Genomic DNA, 19,684 nt, shown 5'->3' on the forward strand with positions numbered 1-19,684 from the left:
ATATGTTGTTCCTGAAGTTCTCACGAATATAGTGGATAATTTAAGGGTAACATACAGTTGTATTAAATGACATATAGATCAGAAGATTAACCTAAAAATCTGTATGAATTTTGGGTTCCTTCTTTATATTCTGTCATAACTTGACTGATGGTTAACTTCTGTATTATGTTACACGCTTTAAGGATTTCAGGAGCTGTTACTGTTTTTAAGTAGGACATAAAATTGTAATATTATAGGATTTCTTCTAAAATTTATCTCTCTAACCTTGACAGGCTTCCTAGCAGTACTTTAGCATTTTAGTTTCTGAGCTTTATGTGAAAATTTGTAAACATTAAAGCCTTATTTTCTGAAGACAGTGTTTGAATAGTCTTAAACTTGTAGAAGGCCATAATGAGCTAGAAATAGGATTAGGCAGTTTTGAAAGAAATCTGGGAAATGGAAGCACATAAAAGGCAAAGTGACTTCTTCAGGATAGTGTGCCTGACACATTAGGGACAGGATTTTTCTTTTCTGGTTTGTCTCTCTGAAAGGTTCAGAGTGCTTCTGTCAGACCTGACTAAGTTCCTCAGAGAACTGAGGAAAAAGTCAAAAAATCAAGCTTTTTACAATATTTCTGGAAAGCAGGCAATTATTCATGAGTAATCAGATTTTGATACTTAATTGTAAAATCTACAGTTCTGAGTGAATTTTTCAGTCAAAACGTCATCTTATGGAATACCTTAACCGTGTGCAACCATCATGGTTAGCTTTCAGGAAAGAGTGTTGACTTTCAGAAATGGAGTACAGGGTACTTTTTGAGGGGAAGACGTCAGTCCTGATTTTGTTTTGGCTGAGAAGACTACTTACCTTATACAGGACCAGGGCATAGCTCTGTAGCTAAAGGTTCTTCCGTTGAAGAATATAATACTGAGCAGACAAGAAGTAAAACACATTTAGAAATTGATTCAGAGGTTTGTACTTCCAAATACTTAAGTTTTTTCTTCATAATTTTTATCCTTGCTGTGTGACTTTTCCAGAAAATATTTGTTTGATGATTTAGAAGCTGTTTTCTGTTTCATTCATCTCTTATTTATGGCATGCAGCATCAGGTTTTACCATTCTCAGTTAAGTCATAAAGTTACAGTAAATTCTGTCCTTTCCGTACTGCTGTTTTATTTTGGAAATGCTCTTTCTGTGTAATTATATCATCTTCTATAGAGCTGAATTCCTGATTTATTACCAAAACCAGAGATCAGTATTAATCTATCATCATATAAAAGGGAAGCTCTGATCTGAATCCTCGAGAAGACTAATTGATCTTCAAATTTGTGTTACATTTCTCCAGTTGGATGTGATTACAGGATTACTACTACATTTGTTTAAGTATGATTGTAAACTCCACCGTTACCCACTTCTTCCTTATTAATTCAGTTTTTATAGAGGGAATTCAGGGTGACTTGATTGATAATTCCATGATTCTGTTACATGGCTTTTTTGGTCTTAATTGCTTACAATATCTTGTGTACATCTGAAATTTGTCAGTGCCCTTCATTCCTGGTCTTTCCATAATACAGAATTACTAATCTCCTGTATAAGAATGCAAGGGTGTTATTTCTTTTATAATAGTAACAACTCACTAGGTTTCTTTGCCTTCTCATGCATTTGCATTGCATTTTAGGATTTCCTGCGTGGTTACTGTCTCTACAGAGAGAAATATCTGATAAATGCTGCTACTGGTGTTTCTAAGTTCAAATTCCAATCTTAGATTAGATTTCGAAGAATAAAATAAAACATTCTGCATAAACTTGGGCACAACTTTATCACTTCTCAGAGCTTCTTTTGCAAATTAAAAAACAAGCCCAAAGAAAGCAAAAAACCTCAAACAAAAACCAGACAAAATATGAGTTCCTAGTCTTCTAAGTTTTAGGCTGTAAAGATGTTACAAGTGCTTTTGAAAACATGAATATGCTTTTAAATAGTGTAAAGTTAACATTCTGGCTTTCATACACACTAATACGAAGAGATGGGAAATGAAGCACATACAGGTTCTGCACTTCCCATCAGGATGTTGTAAATATAGTTTGTTCGGGGAAGTCTGGGGAATATATCTTCTTTTAGTGTGTGTTCTTTATTATTCAAGCAGTGGGAGGATACTAGCATATAAGAACTCTTTATTCACAAGCTCGAATTCCGCAGTAGGGTTGATTTTTTTAATCTTTGATCTGGAGTGAAACTAACTTGAGTGGGGGGGGAATGGTGTTTTCATTTTTATGGAGCACACCAGTGGTGTGTTTATGTTGCAGCTGAATGCTAGGTGGGAGGCACAGGATACTAGGGAATAAAGTGGGCAACTCTGTATTTGTTTAGGTAATTTTTTCTCTTGCTTTCTGCCCCATTTGCAGAGTTCAGTGACAGCTGCTTAGATAACATAATGAAATGCCTTTGGATTTAATGAATGAATGCAGATTCTGTCATGGATTTGATTTAAAATCTTAGTTGACAAAATTATTATATATCCCAGTGTTGCAATAATGAGGCAGGAGCAGTTCCAGTATTGCAGCAAAATTGCCGTTTTCATATGGTATTTTTTGAGCAGTGCTTATCACTTCGAAATGGTAATCAGTTGAAATCTGAAAGTGATCAACCACACAAAATGAAATAGGCTGTCAAAATACCGTCTGGTTGAAACAAATCTTGCCCAAGGCAGATGTATTCTTACAGTCACTCTTAGTGCTTGTTCAGGCAACATAATAACAAGAAAAAGCACTGAAGATGAAGACAAGTAGAGAAATATTAAATAAGAATGGATTGCATTAAAGTCAGACATTTTTCTGCCTGATCATAGAGTGAAGTTCTTGTATTTTCACATGAGTGTTGAAGGTGGCAAGCTGAGAGTTCTGCGCTTGTTTCAGTAACACATTTAAAAAATACTTCTGAATAATTACAGAAAGCCTTTTCCCTAGACCAATGAATGAATTTGTTGCACTGTAAACCATGAGGAAATAAGGTTGGCATATTCAGTTAGGTACTATATAAAAAACCTGAAATGTGATGTCATTTTAGAATATGAGGTTTCTTTGTTTAGCTGTTAATATAGTTATTATCGAATAGTTTCTTTTTTAGATAATGAATTTCTTCATCAGTTCCTGTTGTGTGTGGAAGAGAACACCTTTTTTTTCTAAAGTTGGTGTGTAGTGTACTCTGGACTACTGCTGGCTGGATGTGTGGTGTTACAAGTACTGTCTTAAATGAGTGATTAAACACAGCAGAACAACATTGTACCTAACCTGCTACAGAAAGTGCATTAGTTTCTGGGTAAATAAAAACTTCAGATAAATGAAATATTTGAAGCCAGGAGTTTGAAGATGATTTTTCAGTAGTTTAGTCAGTAATCTATTTAACATCAGATAATGTAATTTTGTTTAAACAGTTGACTAGAGTCTCTTGACCAGTTTTTATAGTTTTTATTTTGTGTCATAGATTGAGCCCCATAATATCAGTGTGGGACTTTGGCTGTTCATCTACTAGCCTACCCCACTGAGAAGCATGATACCATGCTGTGTTTTTTCACCCTTTTTTGTCTATATGTTTGTTTTGTGGTTCTGAAGGGAAGAGGAGCACAAATTTTCTAATGAGGGCTTAGGTCTCTTCAGTCTAGGACTCCTTATTTTGCTTCAGGCATAAATTCATAAAACTCCCATAGTAGTTTTCCAGTTTCTTTCATATCTTTCTTCCAGGCAAAGTAAGCATCTTGTTACATGTTTTGCTGGTAGGCACAGTAGGAGGGAGGAGAAAGTATCTTGTTTTAACATAGTCTTTGTGCTGTACATAAGTACTGTAGGGTCGACTCCTCAGTGTTTCTCCAGAGTATGGTCAGTAGCAGTAAACTGTTACAGTGCTTGGCATAGTTTATATACTTGACCTGCTTTTTACTTTTATATTCTATTTGAAGACTGAAGGTGGCCTTTAATAGTTTTTATTTTCATATAAAATACATGCTCTATCACTCTTGATAGTGATAGAAGAGAAAAAAGTTTCTGTCATTAAATTAGTCTATCTTTAAGACATATTTAGTTCTGAAGGTGGTGAGGAGTAATCAGCATGGATTTATAGTGAGAAAATTGTGCTTAAAGAACCTAAGAGCCTTCTGCGATGTAGTCATTGACTTGGGAGGGAAAGGGAGAGAGTTTACGATAACTTTAGTAAGGCTTTGGACACTGTCTTCTGCAGTCTCCTGTACTGACAGAGTGCAGGTTTGGTGAAAGGACATGAGATGCATTGAAAACTGGTTGAATGTCTAGGACCAGAACATTATGATCAGCAGCTTGAAGTCCAGATAGAGGCAGATAACGGGGGTGTTCCCTAGGGTGCCTCCAGGGGCCAGTAGTAAGACCTGGATGCTTGGACGGACTGTATGCACCCTTAGCAAGTTCACAGATAACGCAAAACTGAAAGTGGAGTAGCTGAAACACCGGGTAGTTGTGCTGACATCCAAAGTAATGTGGACAGACTGGAGAATTGGGAGATCTTGTGTAGTTAAACAAAGGGAGCACAAAGCTCTGGCTTTGTAACAAATAAATTAACTTTCTAAATTACCTTTTTAAATTAAATAAATTATTTGTAACAAATAAATTAATTAAAGTAACAAAGTTACTACTTTGTTTGGAGTAGTAACCCCAAGCACATGGTGGGGCTAAACAGCTGGAAAGCAGCTCTGTAGGGAAGCATGTGGGTGTGAGAATGTGAACAAAGCCAGCAGTGTGCCTGTGTGGTGAGGAAGGCAGACGGTATCTTGGGTGTCATTGGGAGGAGTGTTGTCAGCAGCTTAAGGGGGATGATTGCTGTGCTCTAGTCAGCACTGGTGAGACACATCCAGGGTATTCAGTGCCAGGCTCACCAGTACAAGACAGACGTGGAGTTACTCAAGAGAGGTCTGTGCAGGGCTGTCAAGTTGATGAATGGGCTGGATCATCTGTCAGATAGAGAGATGCAGAGAGATCTGAGACTGTTGAGCCTGGAGAAGAGGAAGTTGAGTGAGTCTTAAACATGAGTGTAAAAATCATGTAGGAAGGGTTGAGATAAGAGTACCAGACTGAGCTCAGTGGTATGAGGTGACAGGGCAAGAGGCAATGGAAACAAATGGAAAAACTTGAATTTCCATTTAAATACAACAGGATGCTTTTGTTTGTTTATAGTTATTTTGTTTGGATTTTTTTTATTGTGATGGTGCTTAAACAGTGACAAAGATTGCTCAGAGTGATCATGAAATCTCCATCGTTGAAGATGTTCATGACCCAATGGAAGATAGCCCTGAGAAACCAGATGTAGCTGACCCTATCTGAGCTGGAGGTGGAAGGGGGGGCAAGGTTGAACTAGATGATCCCCAGTGGTCATCTCAACTCAAGTGATTCTATGTATAAAAATACTGTTCATAGGTGAGGATCCATTTTACAGGAGAAGTTTGCTGAAAACTCTTAGTGTAATTAGTCAGGAATGGAGTCAGGAGAGTTCCTAGTAAGGGAAATGTGTAATGAAAGTAGAATAAATTTGTAGGTTGGCAAAAAAAATATTTCATTACTTTCTTTATAAACACATGTCTTAATTTCTCTGGTAAAATCTCATCTTTAAAAAGATGAATGTGCATTTAAAAAGATTTTTCTAAAGTAGCTAACTAGTGCCTCTTAAATATCCAGTAATTTGTTTCAAATACTTGGCTTTTCCATCTAGGATATGTTTTTATTATAATTATTCACATGTACAAATTAATGTATCCAGTGTTGCTAGATTAATTTAGAAGCTCCACTCATGTTTCAGTATTGGGATATTAACGTTTCCAGGACACCTGGTGTACACAATGTGTTATGCCAAGTTGCAGTCTGATTCTTAGGAGGATCAGACACAGAAAAGTAATTTCTGTGTTTTAATTTCAGTATTTTCACCTACTTTTCAAACCAACTTCACACTGTATTTTTTTTTTGTGTGTGTGCGTTTTTTTTCTAAACTGAAACAGCAATAGTTGTTCATCCTCAAGTGCTAATTGTTTGTCGGTTATTTTGTGAATATAAAATTTTATCAGGTTTGTAATATATAAAGTCATAGAACTGTAAATCACCCCATATTGGGACAGACATTCAAAGTTCTTATGTCCCAGTGTTTTGGGGGTTACGGAGTAAACTGAGATTGTCTTGCAACCTGTCCAGTCACATCTTGAAAACTTCCAGTGAGGTTTTTCTTCCTACTGAGAGAGGTTGTTTCAGTGAATAATTTACTGGAACATCGTGATGATGTGCCCCTGAGCCTTTTCTTCTTCAGAGAGGAGAGGTCTGGCTCATTCATTCCTCATGGGACAGGTTCTCCAGCTCTTTGTTAATCTTAGTGCCTCTCCTTTGGGTCTTCCCTGGCCTGTTCACATCTTTCTTGGATTATGTGGACCAGAACTGGACACAGAACTCCAGCTGCAGTCGCACAGCTGAGTGGAGTGGGATGATCTGGGTTTAGCCAACTCTTGATAATCGACTCGGGAATCATATGGTGATTATGTGTAGACTTGTGTAAGATGGTTCTCTGAAATTTTGACCTTCTTTTTTATTATCTTGAGTCTACCTCTTGCTTTCCATAAAATTATGCATCTGTATGTAAATGTTTAGCCATATAAAGGAAATTTATGTTTATGGGTCATTAGGCTTTGTATGGTTATTTTATAGATAAATGGCATTATATTTTCTATTTATAAAATACAGGAATGATCATAAATCAGTCAATTTCTCCTCAATATTGCCATCTGTTAATAGAGTTAGCATGGATATGTTACAAGATTCAAAGGTGGATACTTTCCTGATACTGAACATGAAGGAATTCTTGAATTATCTTATTCAAACCACATTTTTTCCCTCAATTTCTTTCTTGCATGGATTTTTGTGCTTTCTAAACATCTGTGGATTTTTTTGTTATTTCCATTCCTTAAAATAAAACAAAAAGGATGCTAGAGAAATGTATTTGTCTAAAGGCAGCAAGTTACCAAGCCTCTGTAGTAATCATCTCAACCAATATTCCAATGTAGAGACAGTTTTTTGTTCTTTTTCTCAGTTTTACACACATTTTTTTTTTATGTTATGCTGTGAGATTTGTTCTGTGTGAGTTCTAATCTAGGTTATATTCCCCCACTGTTGTTCCTAGGGCCTGTTGGAAGATCTGAACATATTCAGATGTTCACAATTCAGGTGACTGATTTCCAGTATATAAATAACTGTCAGGGTTTTCTCATTATAGAGGCTGTTAATCCATCTGTGGATTTGACGGATCTCTCTCTCAACAGTCCAGCTTGCAGGAGGAAGTGAGAGTGGAGCACAAAACCAAAACCTGTGTTTGATTAGAGAGGGTGAAGTGCAAGGAGGAGGATGAATATGAAAGAGCCTCTGGTATATTTACTGAGGCTAATGGCAGACTAATTGAATATCTCAGAAATTCCTTAGGTATTATCAAAAGTATCTGGTAATTTATGTAGCCTTATTAACATTGTTTCAGAACTAATTACTCAAAAAAGGCATGTTTTTCACCTGAGAGCACAGATACCTAGCATGTAAAAATAGAAAGGTTCTTGCTAAGGCCTTTGATGAGTTCCAGAATTAATTTCCTAATCTGATTCTTCAGTAAGAAAAATGCAGCTGTTTCGAGAGCCATTTTTTGTGGAGTTTAGCTGTATTTCACTTGCTTATCGGTGGTTCTTGCTAAAATGAGATAGGCAGTCTTTTTCTCAGTGTTGGATAGTGTGTGGTTGTCACACCTCTGCATCTTCTAAAATTATGGCATTGTTTGCTACGGCAGTTAAAATTTAGTAGCTTTCTGTCCTTTGTGAATTATGTAAATGTATTATTCTTTTTACTCTATACTTACCTTCCTATCTCATGTTTTCATAGTCGCTTTGCTAACATACTGAGGTTTTTGGTTGATCTGTTTAGTTCTAGCTCAGAGATGACATAAACTCTGCTGTGTTTTAATGGCTTTTTTTGTGCAGGTGTGTGCAAGGCAGAGCTGTAACAAGGTGGCTTTTTTTGTGGAGATATGTGCAAGTCTCACAGTTAACAGTTTGATAAAGCTAGTGTGCCAAATGGTGCCTGTGGTGGTGACTTTCCATGTTAGTTGGCTGGTTCTTAGTCTTGTAGCACAGCACAGTTCTGTTTTCCCCTTGCTGTTTTTCAGGTATTTTGGAATAGTCAGATGAGGAAAGCAGAATGAGTCTTTGTTAGGCTTACATGGGTATGCTTAAGTGCCTCCTAGAAAAATGCATAGAAAAGCAAAAGGGATGAAAATCTTTCCCTCATGTTCCTTGAACTGTACGTGACACTCAGGGTCATGCACACTGGACAAAGAACACTTACTTGGCTAGAAGTTAATTTCAACTGCTTCTCTTAAAAGTGCATCTATTCTGGTATATTTGTAGGTATTTTTCTGGTAGCAGAGTTTTGTGAGGTGGAGAACTGCAAAGACCTGGTTAAAAGTTGGTAACTACTGAATAATAACTAACAAGATGGAAGAAGGATATGAATGTAGTATAATCTAACTGAAATTTAGTCTTATCTCTACAAATTAGGTGCACAAAGGCAGTATCAAATCTTACAGATAAGACAGAAACGGGGAATAAAGTGACAAAAGGCACAATCTGGATAAAATAGTTAAACCATGAGTGCGGTTTTAGGCTGGGAGATGCTATAAGACTGAAATTAAACTTCAGCAGTAAAAAAGAGCATTAAATCTTGTATTGGTTTAAAATGTACTAAGGATAGTACCTGCCAATGAAGGTACAAACCTTCCTGGAACTGAAAAACAACCCCTCCCTCCAAATTATTGTGACTTCAAAAATTACAAGGCTTCCAGCTAAAAATATGGGAAAAGGAATAACAGTTCTTTACTAGCAAATATATATATATATATATATATATGATACATACACATATATATGTCTCAGAGCAAACAAACAAGCAAAAACCTCCCAAGTGTTCTCACCCGTTGAGGGCCGCTTTTCCCCTTGGGTGTAGTTACGACCGCGACCTGCAGGGACGCCAGTGAGTGAGCAGCGGCAGTGGCGGCGTTGCGGCCGGCAGGAGGCGATAGCGGGCCCCGGTGCGGCAGGGACGGCGCGGGCGTTGTCGTGTGGCCAGCGGCAGCGCTCCCATACAAGAGTGGCACCTTCCCGGGTAACGATGGCCCTGGCCCCTGGCAGCACCCAGGCGTTGGCCCTGGGCTCCCTTGCGGCAGAGAATGAGAGAAGCAAGCAGGCAGGTTTTGGTCGCACTGCTGAAAACTACAGTGGGGTAACAGTATCCTAGGCCAGCCATGCTCACCTGCCATCCATGTGGCCCTTCTCCATTGCTGAAGGGAAGGGGCAGTCCTGGCTCCACACCCCACAGGATTCCAGGCTGAGTTTACACCTCTTTTGATATCCCCTGAGCTTTGAGGGTGCTGGTGGGAAACTGACAATTCCTGGCACACATGACTGTGGTATATCCCCATCACCATGAGCCACCCACCAAGACAATCTTCACATTGAAGGCTTGAGAGGAGGATGATTGATGTTAAAGAATAAGAAGACAAAAATAATAATTCAGGATGTTTTGTTGTGTAATTTTTTCCCTTTGTCTTCATAAAATGTGTTGAGATTTTTGTGTGTCTTTTTATACTGAGGATTTCCCCAGTTCAAAGAAATCTTTGCTCTCTTTTGGCTCTAATTGAAACAGAGCTCATAGTCTAAGGTGGTAACAAGAATCTCAAACGTGTGAAAGGCAGTGAGGCAGAGTCTGAACTCATAGTAATGGAGCTCTGACCATGATTTCTACAAGTTCTCCATTGTTACTACAGGTTTTCTTGAAGCATTAAGGTATGGCTGAGAATAGTCTTGAGTGAAGTGGATGTGACATTTAAAGACTATTTTTCCTGTGCACCATAGCTTTTGCTAGATGGAAATAGAGAATTCTGTAGCTGTTACCAACATCTGTATTTGTACTAAGTTACTGAAACTGACTTTTACTCTACTTCAGCACTTCCTCTCGCATTCTCTTCTCCCTTACCTGCTGTGTTCCTAAGTAAAAATTGCAGTATACTGTAAGAGCAGAATGCTTTACTAGAGCAGCAAAGCTTCATACTTGCTTTAACCACATGTAAAAAGGAAATATGTAAATAAAGATTTGGTTGTACAATTTGACACGCTTCTACAAGTAAGAGCAGCTGCCTCCTTCCTTACAGTAAATTCACCATCTGCTACCTCTTTGTGAATGGCTTGTTCCTTGCATGGGCCTTGTAGTGTTGGGGGCCAGAAGCTGTATAGCTATACTATGAACTTGCTAAAGGGGTGTAGTGTAACTGCATTCCTCTTCACAGCAAGAGGGGCTGTCTGGGCCCAATGGGGCTGGTGTGACTACTCAGCATCTTCTGTAGAGCATGGGAAAATATAGGAATCTCTTGTTTGTGTGTGGACCAGAGGTCACAGCTCTGCAGTACAGCTCATTCCGTGAGGTTCATGACTTGGCGTGTGGTTGTCAGCCCCTCAGTGTGGCCGTGGTATAGGCACCATTCTTCTGCATACCTGCATGTTGCTTGTGTGGATATAGAAGCTCTTTGTGAAATTGTGTCTTTGTTCTGTCTGCTGTAACTAAATTGTGATAGATAGGGTTGGAGTCTTAAACATGCTGCATTTGAAATAAGCTGGCAGATGGGAGTATTTTCATGCACAGATTTGACTGGTTTCTGAAACATGGAGGCCTTTTACTGGTATTCTCTAGAAGCAAAGTAAAGAACAATTACACAAGTTTCTTAAAGCAGGCAAGTTAAACAGGTGGTTGCAGAAAAAACCACCTGAATTGTAACTTACAATTGATAGGACATTTTATAGTTAAATAATTTTGTAATGTATGCTTACAAGGCTGCTTACTGTCTTTTAATGCATATCATAACAGCAACTGCGTTGTTAGAGTACTAGCTGTGATTCAGAATGTCACTGAATTATGTTTGCTCAAAATACAATGAAAGTAGTGGATTGTCAGCATTTAAAAACATGCAAAGCTAATGTTAGAAATACAGAAGGGTTCCTAGGTAGCATTAGGAAAACAAGCAGAGGTGACTAATGAGAAATTATGAGGACCTTGTCTTTGGCAATGATGGGGGATATACATTGAAGTAATAGCTTCAGTTATTCAGTTATTCAGTTATTCAGTTATTCAGTTATTCAGTTCAGAGTTATGAGTGCAGGCACTTGTAAGTCACAGTCTCTTGGCAACTTATTTATGAATAGCTAGGCAGGTTTTTAATCTGATACCTTCCTACCTTCCTATCTAAATCTTAATTCCTTGCAGGAGACTTACAGTATACCATATGTAGCAATTCCTTTTACGTCCATTAGGAATCTCTATTAGAGATTGCATTGCTCATAGCTTCTGAAAACATTAAACTTGAAGCTGTTTCAATTGCAAAATATTTAAGTTATAAATCTTGACATAGGAAACTCAGAGGGAGAGGTGTGTCAGGAAAATTAATCCACAAACACCAGAGGTTTATGTCCAAAAAGGAGACAGAGGAGTCCTTTTACTTTATTCGAATAAAGGGAGAGGCCATGGGGCATTCCCCTGGGGTCTCTCAAATTTTTGGAGGGCGCAGCCTCCTTTTTATCCTAATTCCCGGCTGCTTGTCCCTTCTCTCTTTTCCCATAGGCTGAGGTACTTGAGAGGTACAGGCTTCCCAGAACACCTGACACCTGGGATACCTTTTCCCCCCCCACGCATAATCTCTTCTTAATTCTTAACTTTTGTGGAATTCATGATAGTCTTTCAGTGCCTCTTTGATCTTTTAGTGGAATCCATCCCATTGTTTCTGTTGTCTCTCACTGATAGCTGCGTCTTATCAGCAGACCCACAGCTTGTTTGTAAAGACAAACCCGTCATTCCTCTCAGGTGGTTCCTTGTGATGTACTTTTGCATAAATACTGAACTCAGGCTTCAGGCAGATACCTGATTGGAGCTCAAAACCAAAGGATCTGGGGATTATTTTATTTCATTTCAGAAGTTACGGTAGCCTGTTTATATCCTTCTGAGTGTTCTGCACTCTATTCTTAGATGAAATTAGGAGTATGGCTAGCTCTGTAGTTTACTCATTTCTGTTGTACTTTCTTTGGACTGTTGGAGGGATCTCTCCTTGTAACTGATAGTACAGAATAAGAGATCTTAAAATCATTCATTAGTGTTCATTAGATTAGTCAATATCCTTCAATGAGGTTGAGTAATACAGTTTTGTAAAACAGTCTTTACTGTTTGCTGTCAAAGCCCTTGAAGATAATGATGGGAAGTTGAGAGTGTATCTTCTATAATACTGAAAACTGGTGATAGCAGGATGGACTATAAGACGTGCACTTCTGACAGTGATGTCTTTCAGTGCTCCTAGATCGTATATTGCTTGAATAAACTGTTTTCATCTATTGATGAAATTTGCTCTCTGAAAAAATGCCATTATTTCATGACAACCATTTTGCATACTCTAATAGTATATACGTGTTTGCACTTAAGTGTGTATCCTATTTTTTAAAGATGTGTCAAATCTACAGAGGTTTCACTTGAGCTATTTTCTCATATCTTTGCTCAAGATATACTGCTTTACTGTTGTTTGTATTAAATTTTGTGTTTTTATTTCTCTGGCTAGTGCTATGGAGTAATTTGGTACATTATACTAATGAAGAGTGAGCTGTAAAATACGGTGTTTTTTTGCAATCAGAAGTTAACATCTTATATATGGGCCCAGTGACACTGAATTTAATTGCATTCAGAAATTAATATCTTTATTTCTAAAAACAAACTTCCTCTGCTTTACCAGGTAATAAATATCTTCTGGTACACTTGATAGGAAAGTGTAGAATGGGACAAAAGATATGTAGCCTGTTCAGTGTTAGAGAATGTGATCGCCAATATGTGGGATACAGCAGTATATATATTTTGCTGTCACCAGCAAGGAGGGTGTCCTTTGTGTTTGAAGCTTCTTGTCTGAAAATTGGAGCGCCTGAATTTGTGCTATTGTTGCTAGAAATCCTGGTCCTTACAGAAAAACTATTTTATTTGCATAGAATCCTGCCTTTCTGTTTACTCTGTAGGTTTTTTAGAGGTAATTTGCATTCTTACTAAGACTCCCACTTCTCCATTTTCAAACTGTGCCTTTCTTTAAGTTTGGCATTGTAATGCAATGTATCTCTCAATAGAATTAAGATTATTTTCCTTGAGTGGGTGATAAATAGGAACAAATAAAAGCTCAATGAACCTATTATTTGTCTAAAATAGATCTAATGAAATGGAATGTTATTTTCTTCATCAGGGAAGTTTCTTGGGTCTCTGAGAAGTTTTAAACTTCGTGAAAGTTGTTCTGTCCAGGAACGCAATGCCTAATTGTGACCTGTTGAGAACAAACTCGCTCAAGTTTCAGCTGTGCTGTGCACACAGATACACAGAATATTTCATCCCATTTCATTACTTCAAAATCAACAGTCTTGATTTTGCTTCATTTCCTAAAAGACCCTCCTAGCAGGGGAGGTGTGATCCACTTCTTTGTGGACTGTCTTTGAACAACAGGTTTCTGTTCATGAGGCTGCTTTGCTCTGGAATGGAATGACACAGGCTCTTGCTAATATAACTAGGCCTGCAGCAGTTTGAAGTTTTAAAAGTTGTACAGACACAACAGTGCTTCTACTGGTTTGACTTGTTTTGATCAGGGTGAGGAAGAGAAGCGAAGGGCAGCAGTGCTAGCAAGCACCTAGTTTAGCCAGGTTAAACTATATCTATGCTTGTGCTGCTCCTGCTGGTGAAATGGTGTTTTTTGGCTTAGTTTATCAGGGTTTTGTTCTGATAAAAGCTCTCTAAGCTTTTGTTTCCATTTTGTAGAAAAAAAACTGCTTTTGTTCTATTTATCATACTTCAGATTTTATCAATAGCTCAGCTTTTAATTTTTTATTTTTTGAAATGGTGTGCTGTGTAATATTTGATATTTTTGCATATATTAGTTCAAGAGATCATTTACATATCTTCTAAATTGCATGTTTGTGAATCTTGTAAAACAGTCTGTGAACTATTAGAACTAAATGGTATGTGATCTGAAATGGTGAAGGATCTAAATTGTCTGAAACAGTGGCTGTTTTGAAGCTGACAGTTTCTGAGTGTAAAAATTAAAGGTTTAATCAAGCAAAATTAGGTGGAGGAGCTAATGAATTATTGCAGTATATAGCTCTTGAACATGCTGTGGCTTGGTGAAGGTAATGAGAGTAATGGCTGTCTATGAAAACTGCTCTCCATACTCCTTTCTTGAAAAAAAAAAGTTACACTTGATCATTTGGAGCAGAACAAGTGTGCTGACAAAGGGTGTGTAAATAAACTGAGATAGGTGATTGAATGCTTGATTGGTAGCAGTAGATTAAAGATTTCCTTTGTCATATTTTGCAGTCTGTGATTTACCATGTATTGGCACTCATTTTTGATTGGTAAGGGTGCACATTGTGATTAGGAAGGGTGGTTTTGGGGCTGGATGGTGGCCTGGTGACTGCTGTCCAGTTCTTTACTGGCTTTGCTGCAGCGGCATCTCTGTCAGCTGAGGAACAGTCTGACAAAATTCAGTTCTCTGTGCTTTTGAAATACCCAGCCTGAACTGACACCCGTGTAGGCTTAAACTACAATTCTTTCAAGTCAGGTCAGTCACCTCAGTTCCTGTTTATTTAAAGTTACAAATTAGGGAGGAGGTAGAAACTGATGATATATGTAGAGCCTCTGCCTTTTAGTGCTATTCCTTGGGAAAAGCAGGTTATTTGAAAAACTCTGCTGCGCTAAAAATACTGGTTTTTTTGGAAATAATTAAACTAGGAGGTTGAAATTGTAACAACGTGATAGCTTTGAAACAAAGTTTTGGAGTTTTATGGGTTTTGACTGAAAGATTTTCTTCCTTTCATGGGTCTATTTTGTGAGAGTAAACACAATCTTTAAGTTCTAAGGCGATACATTGTTACTCATTTTTTCAGGTGGTATCATGGAAAACTTGACAGAACAATTGCAGAAGAACGTCTTCGACAAGCAGGAAAACCTGGAAGTTACCTTATTCGAGAGAGTGATCGGAGACCAGGTTCATTTGTGCTTTCATTCCTTAGTAAAACAAATGTCAATCATTTTAGGTGAGAATTAAGTGTTTTATTTTGAATACTGTGATCTATCTACTTTATGTTTCAGAACACAATAAAGTGAACAGTGATTGTATTATAATGCAGTGTTTTTGACTCTTTATGCTTTCATGGTACAGCTTTTTACCTGTGTTTGGTTGTTTTAAAACATGCTATTTTAAAATTACTTTATAGGATGAAGAACGAAGTGTGAGGAAACCAAAAATATCTGGATAGAGAAGCTTGCCTAAAGTGGTTTGAATAGACTTAAATCACCATGCAGGTTTCATTAGTCAGTCAAAGAGATTGTTTTGTGTCTATTCCATAGTAATCATTGTAGTTAGCACAGTTAAAGTGCTAGTGCATCTTGTTGCTTCCTTAATTTTGAGGGGAAAAAACCCCACCCAAACCAAGTACCCCACAAAACAAAAGCCACCAAAAAACAAGCAAAAACCCCAAAGCAAAAAACATCAATAGATTACATGTTTAGTGATCTAAAGCTTTGCTGGAAACAGCTTTAAGCATATGTCCTGAGCATTGTGAGCATTGTTTTCTGAATCCCCTTGCAATGCTATATGCTTATGAGCTTGAATTTAATTTCTGAAGATTCATCTTTGTAGGCATTTTACATTACTTCTTGTGAGAAACATCTTTTAATTCAAGTTATGCATTAAAGAATCTCTCCTTTAAGAAAATACACCGTTAAAGAAAATAAACCGTTTTGTAAGAAGGCTTTGGTTTTTTACACTGCTGAAATGATTATGTGAGCTTTTTCCCATTAGATATCAAATTTTTAAATTGAGTTTAAGGAGATACTTTGATTATTCCAAAGTAATTTTTTAACTTTTAATATGGATGCTAAACTAACTGTAATAAAATGACTAATTTTTGATCGTGTTTGTTTTTGTCATTGTATAGTCTTGAAGTGTAGTAATTTTTTGTTAAAGTACTTTGCTACTTTATTCCTGTTATAGGAATATATATAAAAGGTATATGTTGTGCATGATACAATTAATAATGCTGTTGTGTAGTAGTTCATTATTTCACTTTTCCAGGATGTTCACTCTCAGATTTTTTTTCTTTCTGATTTCATTTGGTCCTGACAAATGTACCATCTTTTTCTGTGAATCAGCACTTTCTTTACATAAAAAACTGATAGATCATACTATATATATATATATATTTATGTGAATATTTGGGTAAAATATTCCTTAGGTTTACTTATATGTTTACAGAGACCCTGTAATAGTGTATTTTGCTGAATATAGGCACTGTTTTAAGAATTAAACATGATTTTAATCTTCTTTTCTTCAAAAAAGGAAAACCAGAAACTGGTAGCAAAAAGTTTCCTAATGTCAAGCTTCTGGGTTTTTTTTATTAACAGGATTATTGCCATGTGTGGAGACTATTACATTGGTGGGCGTCGCTTTGCTTCACTGTCAGACCTGATTGGTTATTACAGTCATGTGTCCTGCTTGCTGAAAGGGGAAAAGCTCTTATTTCCAGTAGCACCTCCAGAGGCAAGTAAAATAAAAAATTCTGAAAAGTAATTTACTAAAATGTTTTTAACGTTAATAATTTTTCAGAATTTTCTTTGGGAAAAAAATTTTAGAAAGTTTCCTGTAATTTTGTATAGGCATATGTGGAACTGTAAGTGGTATAAAAATGTATTTTTGCATTTAAATGATAAAAATCATAAATATGCATTAAATGATTAAAAACATTTGCTATTTAATAAAATTACATAATGTGGAGGATAGAGGTATTTCAGCTATTGCACAATGTAGTAAAATCATTTTAAGTAGACACAGAAAAACAAGATAAATACTGAGCTCTTGGCTAAAGAGCACTGTTGTAATGTAACCATCGCTGTTTAGTGACATTTTGCATATCTAACAATGGTTTCAAATATGTGTCTTGGAGATAACCAAGGTTTCTTTCATATACCCATCTTTAAAACAGTAAAAGTAATGAAAATGAAACAAAACACTGCAAAATACCCCCTGTAACAAAACCCAAAACCTGAATAAAGACGTTTCTGAATGTTAAAATTCTGGACATTCCTTCTGCTCTAAATGAAAAAAAAAAAGTAAAATAAATGTTCTCTTAGCCAACAAATTACACATTTCTAGATGACAGTGGTTTTGAGCTTTGGAAATATAAAACTGGCAAGGTGGGTATTAGTGAAGTTACCAGTTCTTTGCTTCAGAATAGCATAATGCTGGAGAGAATGATTCTGCAGTATAGAATATACAGTACAGAGCAGAGAAAAAACCATTGCTCTCTTTTAAACTGTAGCCTGTGGAAGACAGAAGGAGAGTTCGAGCAATTCTACCTTACACCAAAGTGCCAGAGACTGATGAAATAAGGTATGTTTGGATAACAGTAGTCGCTGTGAAATTCTCAAAAGTATTTATAAGTAGTAATTTAGGTAGGTGTTTGTATAAAAATACTTTCCAGTTGCATCTTAAACTTGACACAGTTAGATTAAAGGATGGTATGTCTCTGTTCTTTGGGGAAATAAGACATTTTGTTCTTAGTATATGTGTTTGTATTAATTGTAAGGGAACGTACATTACATAGAATTCAATTACATAGAATTAGGTACATTGAATTAAAATTAGTAATATTATAATTTTGAAATATATTGAAATTAATAAATTTATGTGCCAAAGAATTCTATATAGAAATGCCTTATCTGAGTCTGTGAAAGAAATCAGCTAGGCTTTTTTCTGAACTGCTACAGAACTATTAGTAGATGTTATTACTAAGGAAAACAGTTCAGATTACTAGAAAGAGAAAGTGAGCCTTGACTACTTACAAATTTAGAATGGAGGAAGTGAGTCTTTCAATAGAAGACCATTATCTGGTTACTTGGGATAGATACTTCATTCTTGAGATAATTTTTTCCAGATGAAAAAACAGGAGGATATGAAAGTGATTTGTGGTGATTTCTCATCTCATCTCATCATAATGAGGCAGATTTCATAAGCTGATGTAATATACCAGTTGAAGAAATATTGGATTGAAAATTTTCTTAGGTTTTGGATTATTATCTTAAAATGTAGAGGAATGTATGAGAACTTTGTATCCTCATTTGAATGGAAATTTATTCCAAGACTCACAGTCAAGTCTCATCCTTTTATCCAAGGATGATATGAGGATATTTGTTTTTATAATTATGTGTTTTAGTAAGGTATTAGGACTGGGAAGGGGCTCCCTAATGACACGTTACAACTAAGGCTTTCTAATACATGTGAGAACAAAAAAAAAAAATGGAGTCCTTTACATGCCTTATTGCACCTGTCAGCTTAAGAGGAAATAGCGTTTTACTATTTGCTGTCATAACAAAAATTAAGGCAATTAAATCTTTTCTTCCTCTTTTAGAATAGAGCTGAAATGCATACTTGGTATTTGGGTTTTGAGGTCTACGTGGCTAAAACAGTTCTTTTCATGGCATAGCTGAGACCAGAGTTCTCCATTTGTTCTAGATTTAGTTAATATGCTGTTGTTCTGATTGGGAACGGCGATAAAGAACAACACGGACTCTCAAGGGAGTCACAACAGGAGAATCTCTCTAGTTTATTGTTCTAGGCTTGTCTTATAGACAGATACGTGGAAAAGTACAGAAAGGAAACTCTTATTGGTTAGCAAAGTGCTACATCACCATCATTGGTCAATGGGACTCGCCACCCCCCTGACTTTCTCCTGCAAGGAAAACAAGAGGACAGACAAACAGCACCTGGCAGTTGTTTTCTGTCTTTGAGGATTGTTTTGAAATCCTCCCATTAATTTCTCAGGCTAGCTTCTCAGGCAGGACTGATAGGCCATGGGGCCTGCAGTTTCTGCAGCTCTCTGCAGCCTGCTCCAAAGCTAGCATCCATAATATGCTCTTGAAAACATTATGTATTTCAGAGAATATTGACAGAATTTTAATATCATAGTTAAAATTTAGTAAGTTTGAAGTATTACTGAATTAATTTCAGCATGTCTTCCATGCAGTAACTATACGGTAATGGAGGGTGCTCTTGTCTGTCAGCTGTTCAAGCTGAATAGCAGTTGAATTTATTCTTTGTTTTTGACAGTGGTTTGTTGCTTTTTGTTTTTTCTGTTAGCCCACTTCAAATGCAAGCCATGCCATAGACTTTTGCTATGAAATTTTGAGTTGAAATGGTACTTAATAGTAGTTAATAGTTCAACTATTTATTGTTTTTCCTCTACCTTGGTGCATCATGAAACATGATTGAAAATTCTGTGCTGCCGCGAAGGTTTTCATGTGACCTGAGTGTGTGTTGTTAACATTTAAGAAGTAACTTGCAGTAGTCTTCCAGGACTGAAAACTCCCTTGGATCAGGTGCTGGGTCCTGCACTTTGGCCACAATAAGACCCTCTGCAGAGCTACAGGCTGGAGGAAGACTGGCTAGAAAGCTGCCCAGTGGAAAACGGCCTTGGGGATGCTGGTCAACAGCTGGCTGAAGATGAGCCAGGTGGCCAGGAGAGTCAGTGGCATCCTGGCATGGATTGGCAGTTCTGTAGCCA

General features: G+C 37.0%; 1 protein-coding gene across 3 annotated transcripts in view; it reads left to right on the forward strand.

Annotated features, from left to right (window-relative positions):
- RASA1 (RAS p21 protein activator 1) overlaps nt 1-19,684 on the forward strand; it is a 61,054-nt gene that overhangs the window by 1,884 nt on the left and 39,486 nt on the right. The window contains exons 2-4 of one of the 3 annotated variants that reach the window (XM_086868718.1): nt 15,011-15,160; nt 16,530-16,665; nt 17,444-17,514. In XM_086868718.1, coding sequence (XP_086724844.1) covers nt 15,011-15,160; nt 16,530-16,665; nt 17,444-17,514 — 357 coding nt within the window. Of the gene's footprint in view, nt 1-15,010; nt 15,161-15,340; nt 15,438-16,529; nt 16,666-17,443; nt 17,515-19,684 lie in introns of those variants that run through there. The other 2 variants (XM_086868719.1, XM_086868720.1) reach the window with 2 other exon arrangements.

Source organism: Cyanistes caeruleus, chromosome Z (genome assembly GCF_971803275.1).
Source record: "Cyanistes caeruleus chromosome Z, bCyaCae1.hap1.1, whole genome shotgun sequence".
NCBI classification, from domain to species: domain Eukaryota; kingdom Metazoa; phylum Chordata; class Aves; order Passeriformes; family Paridae; genus Cyanistes; species Cyanistes caeruleus.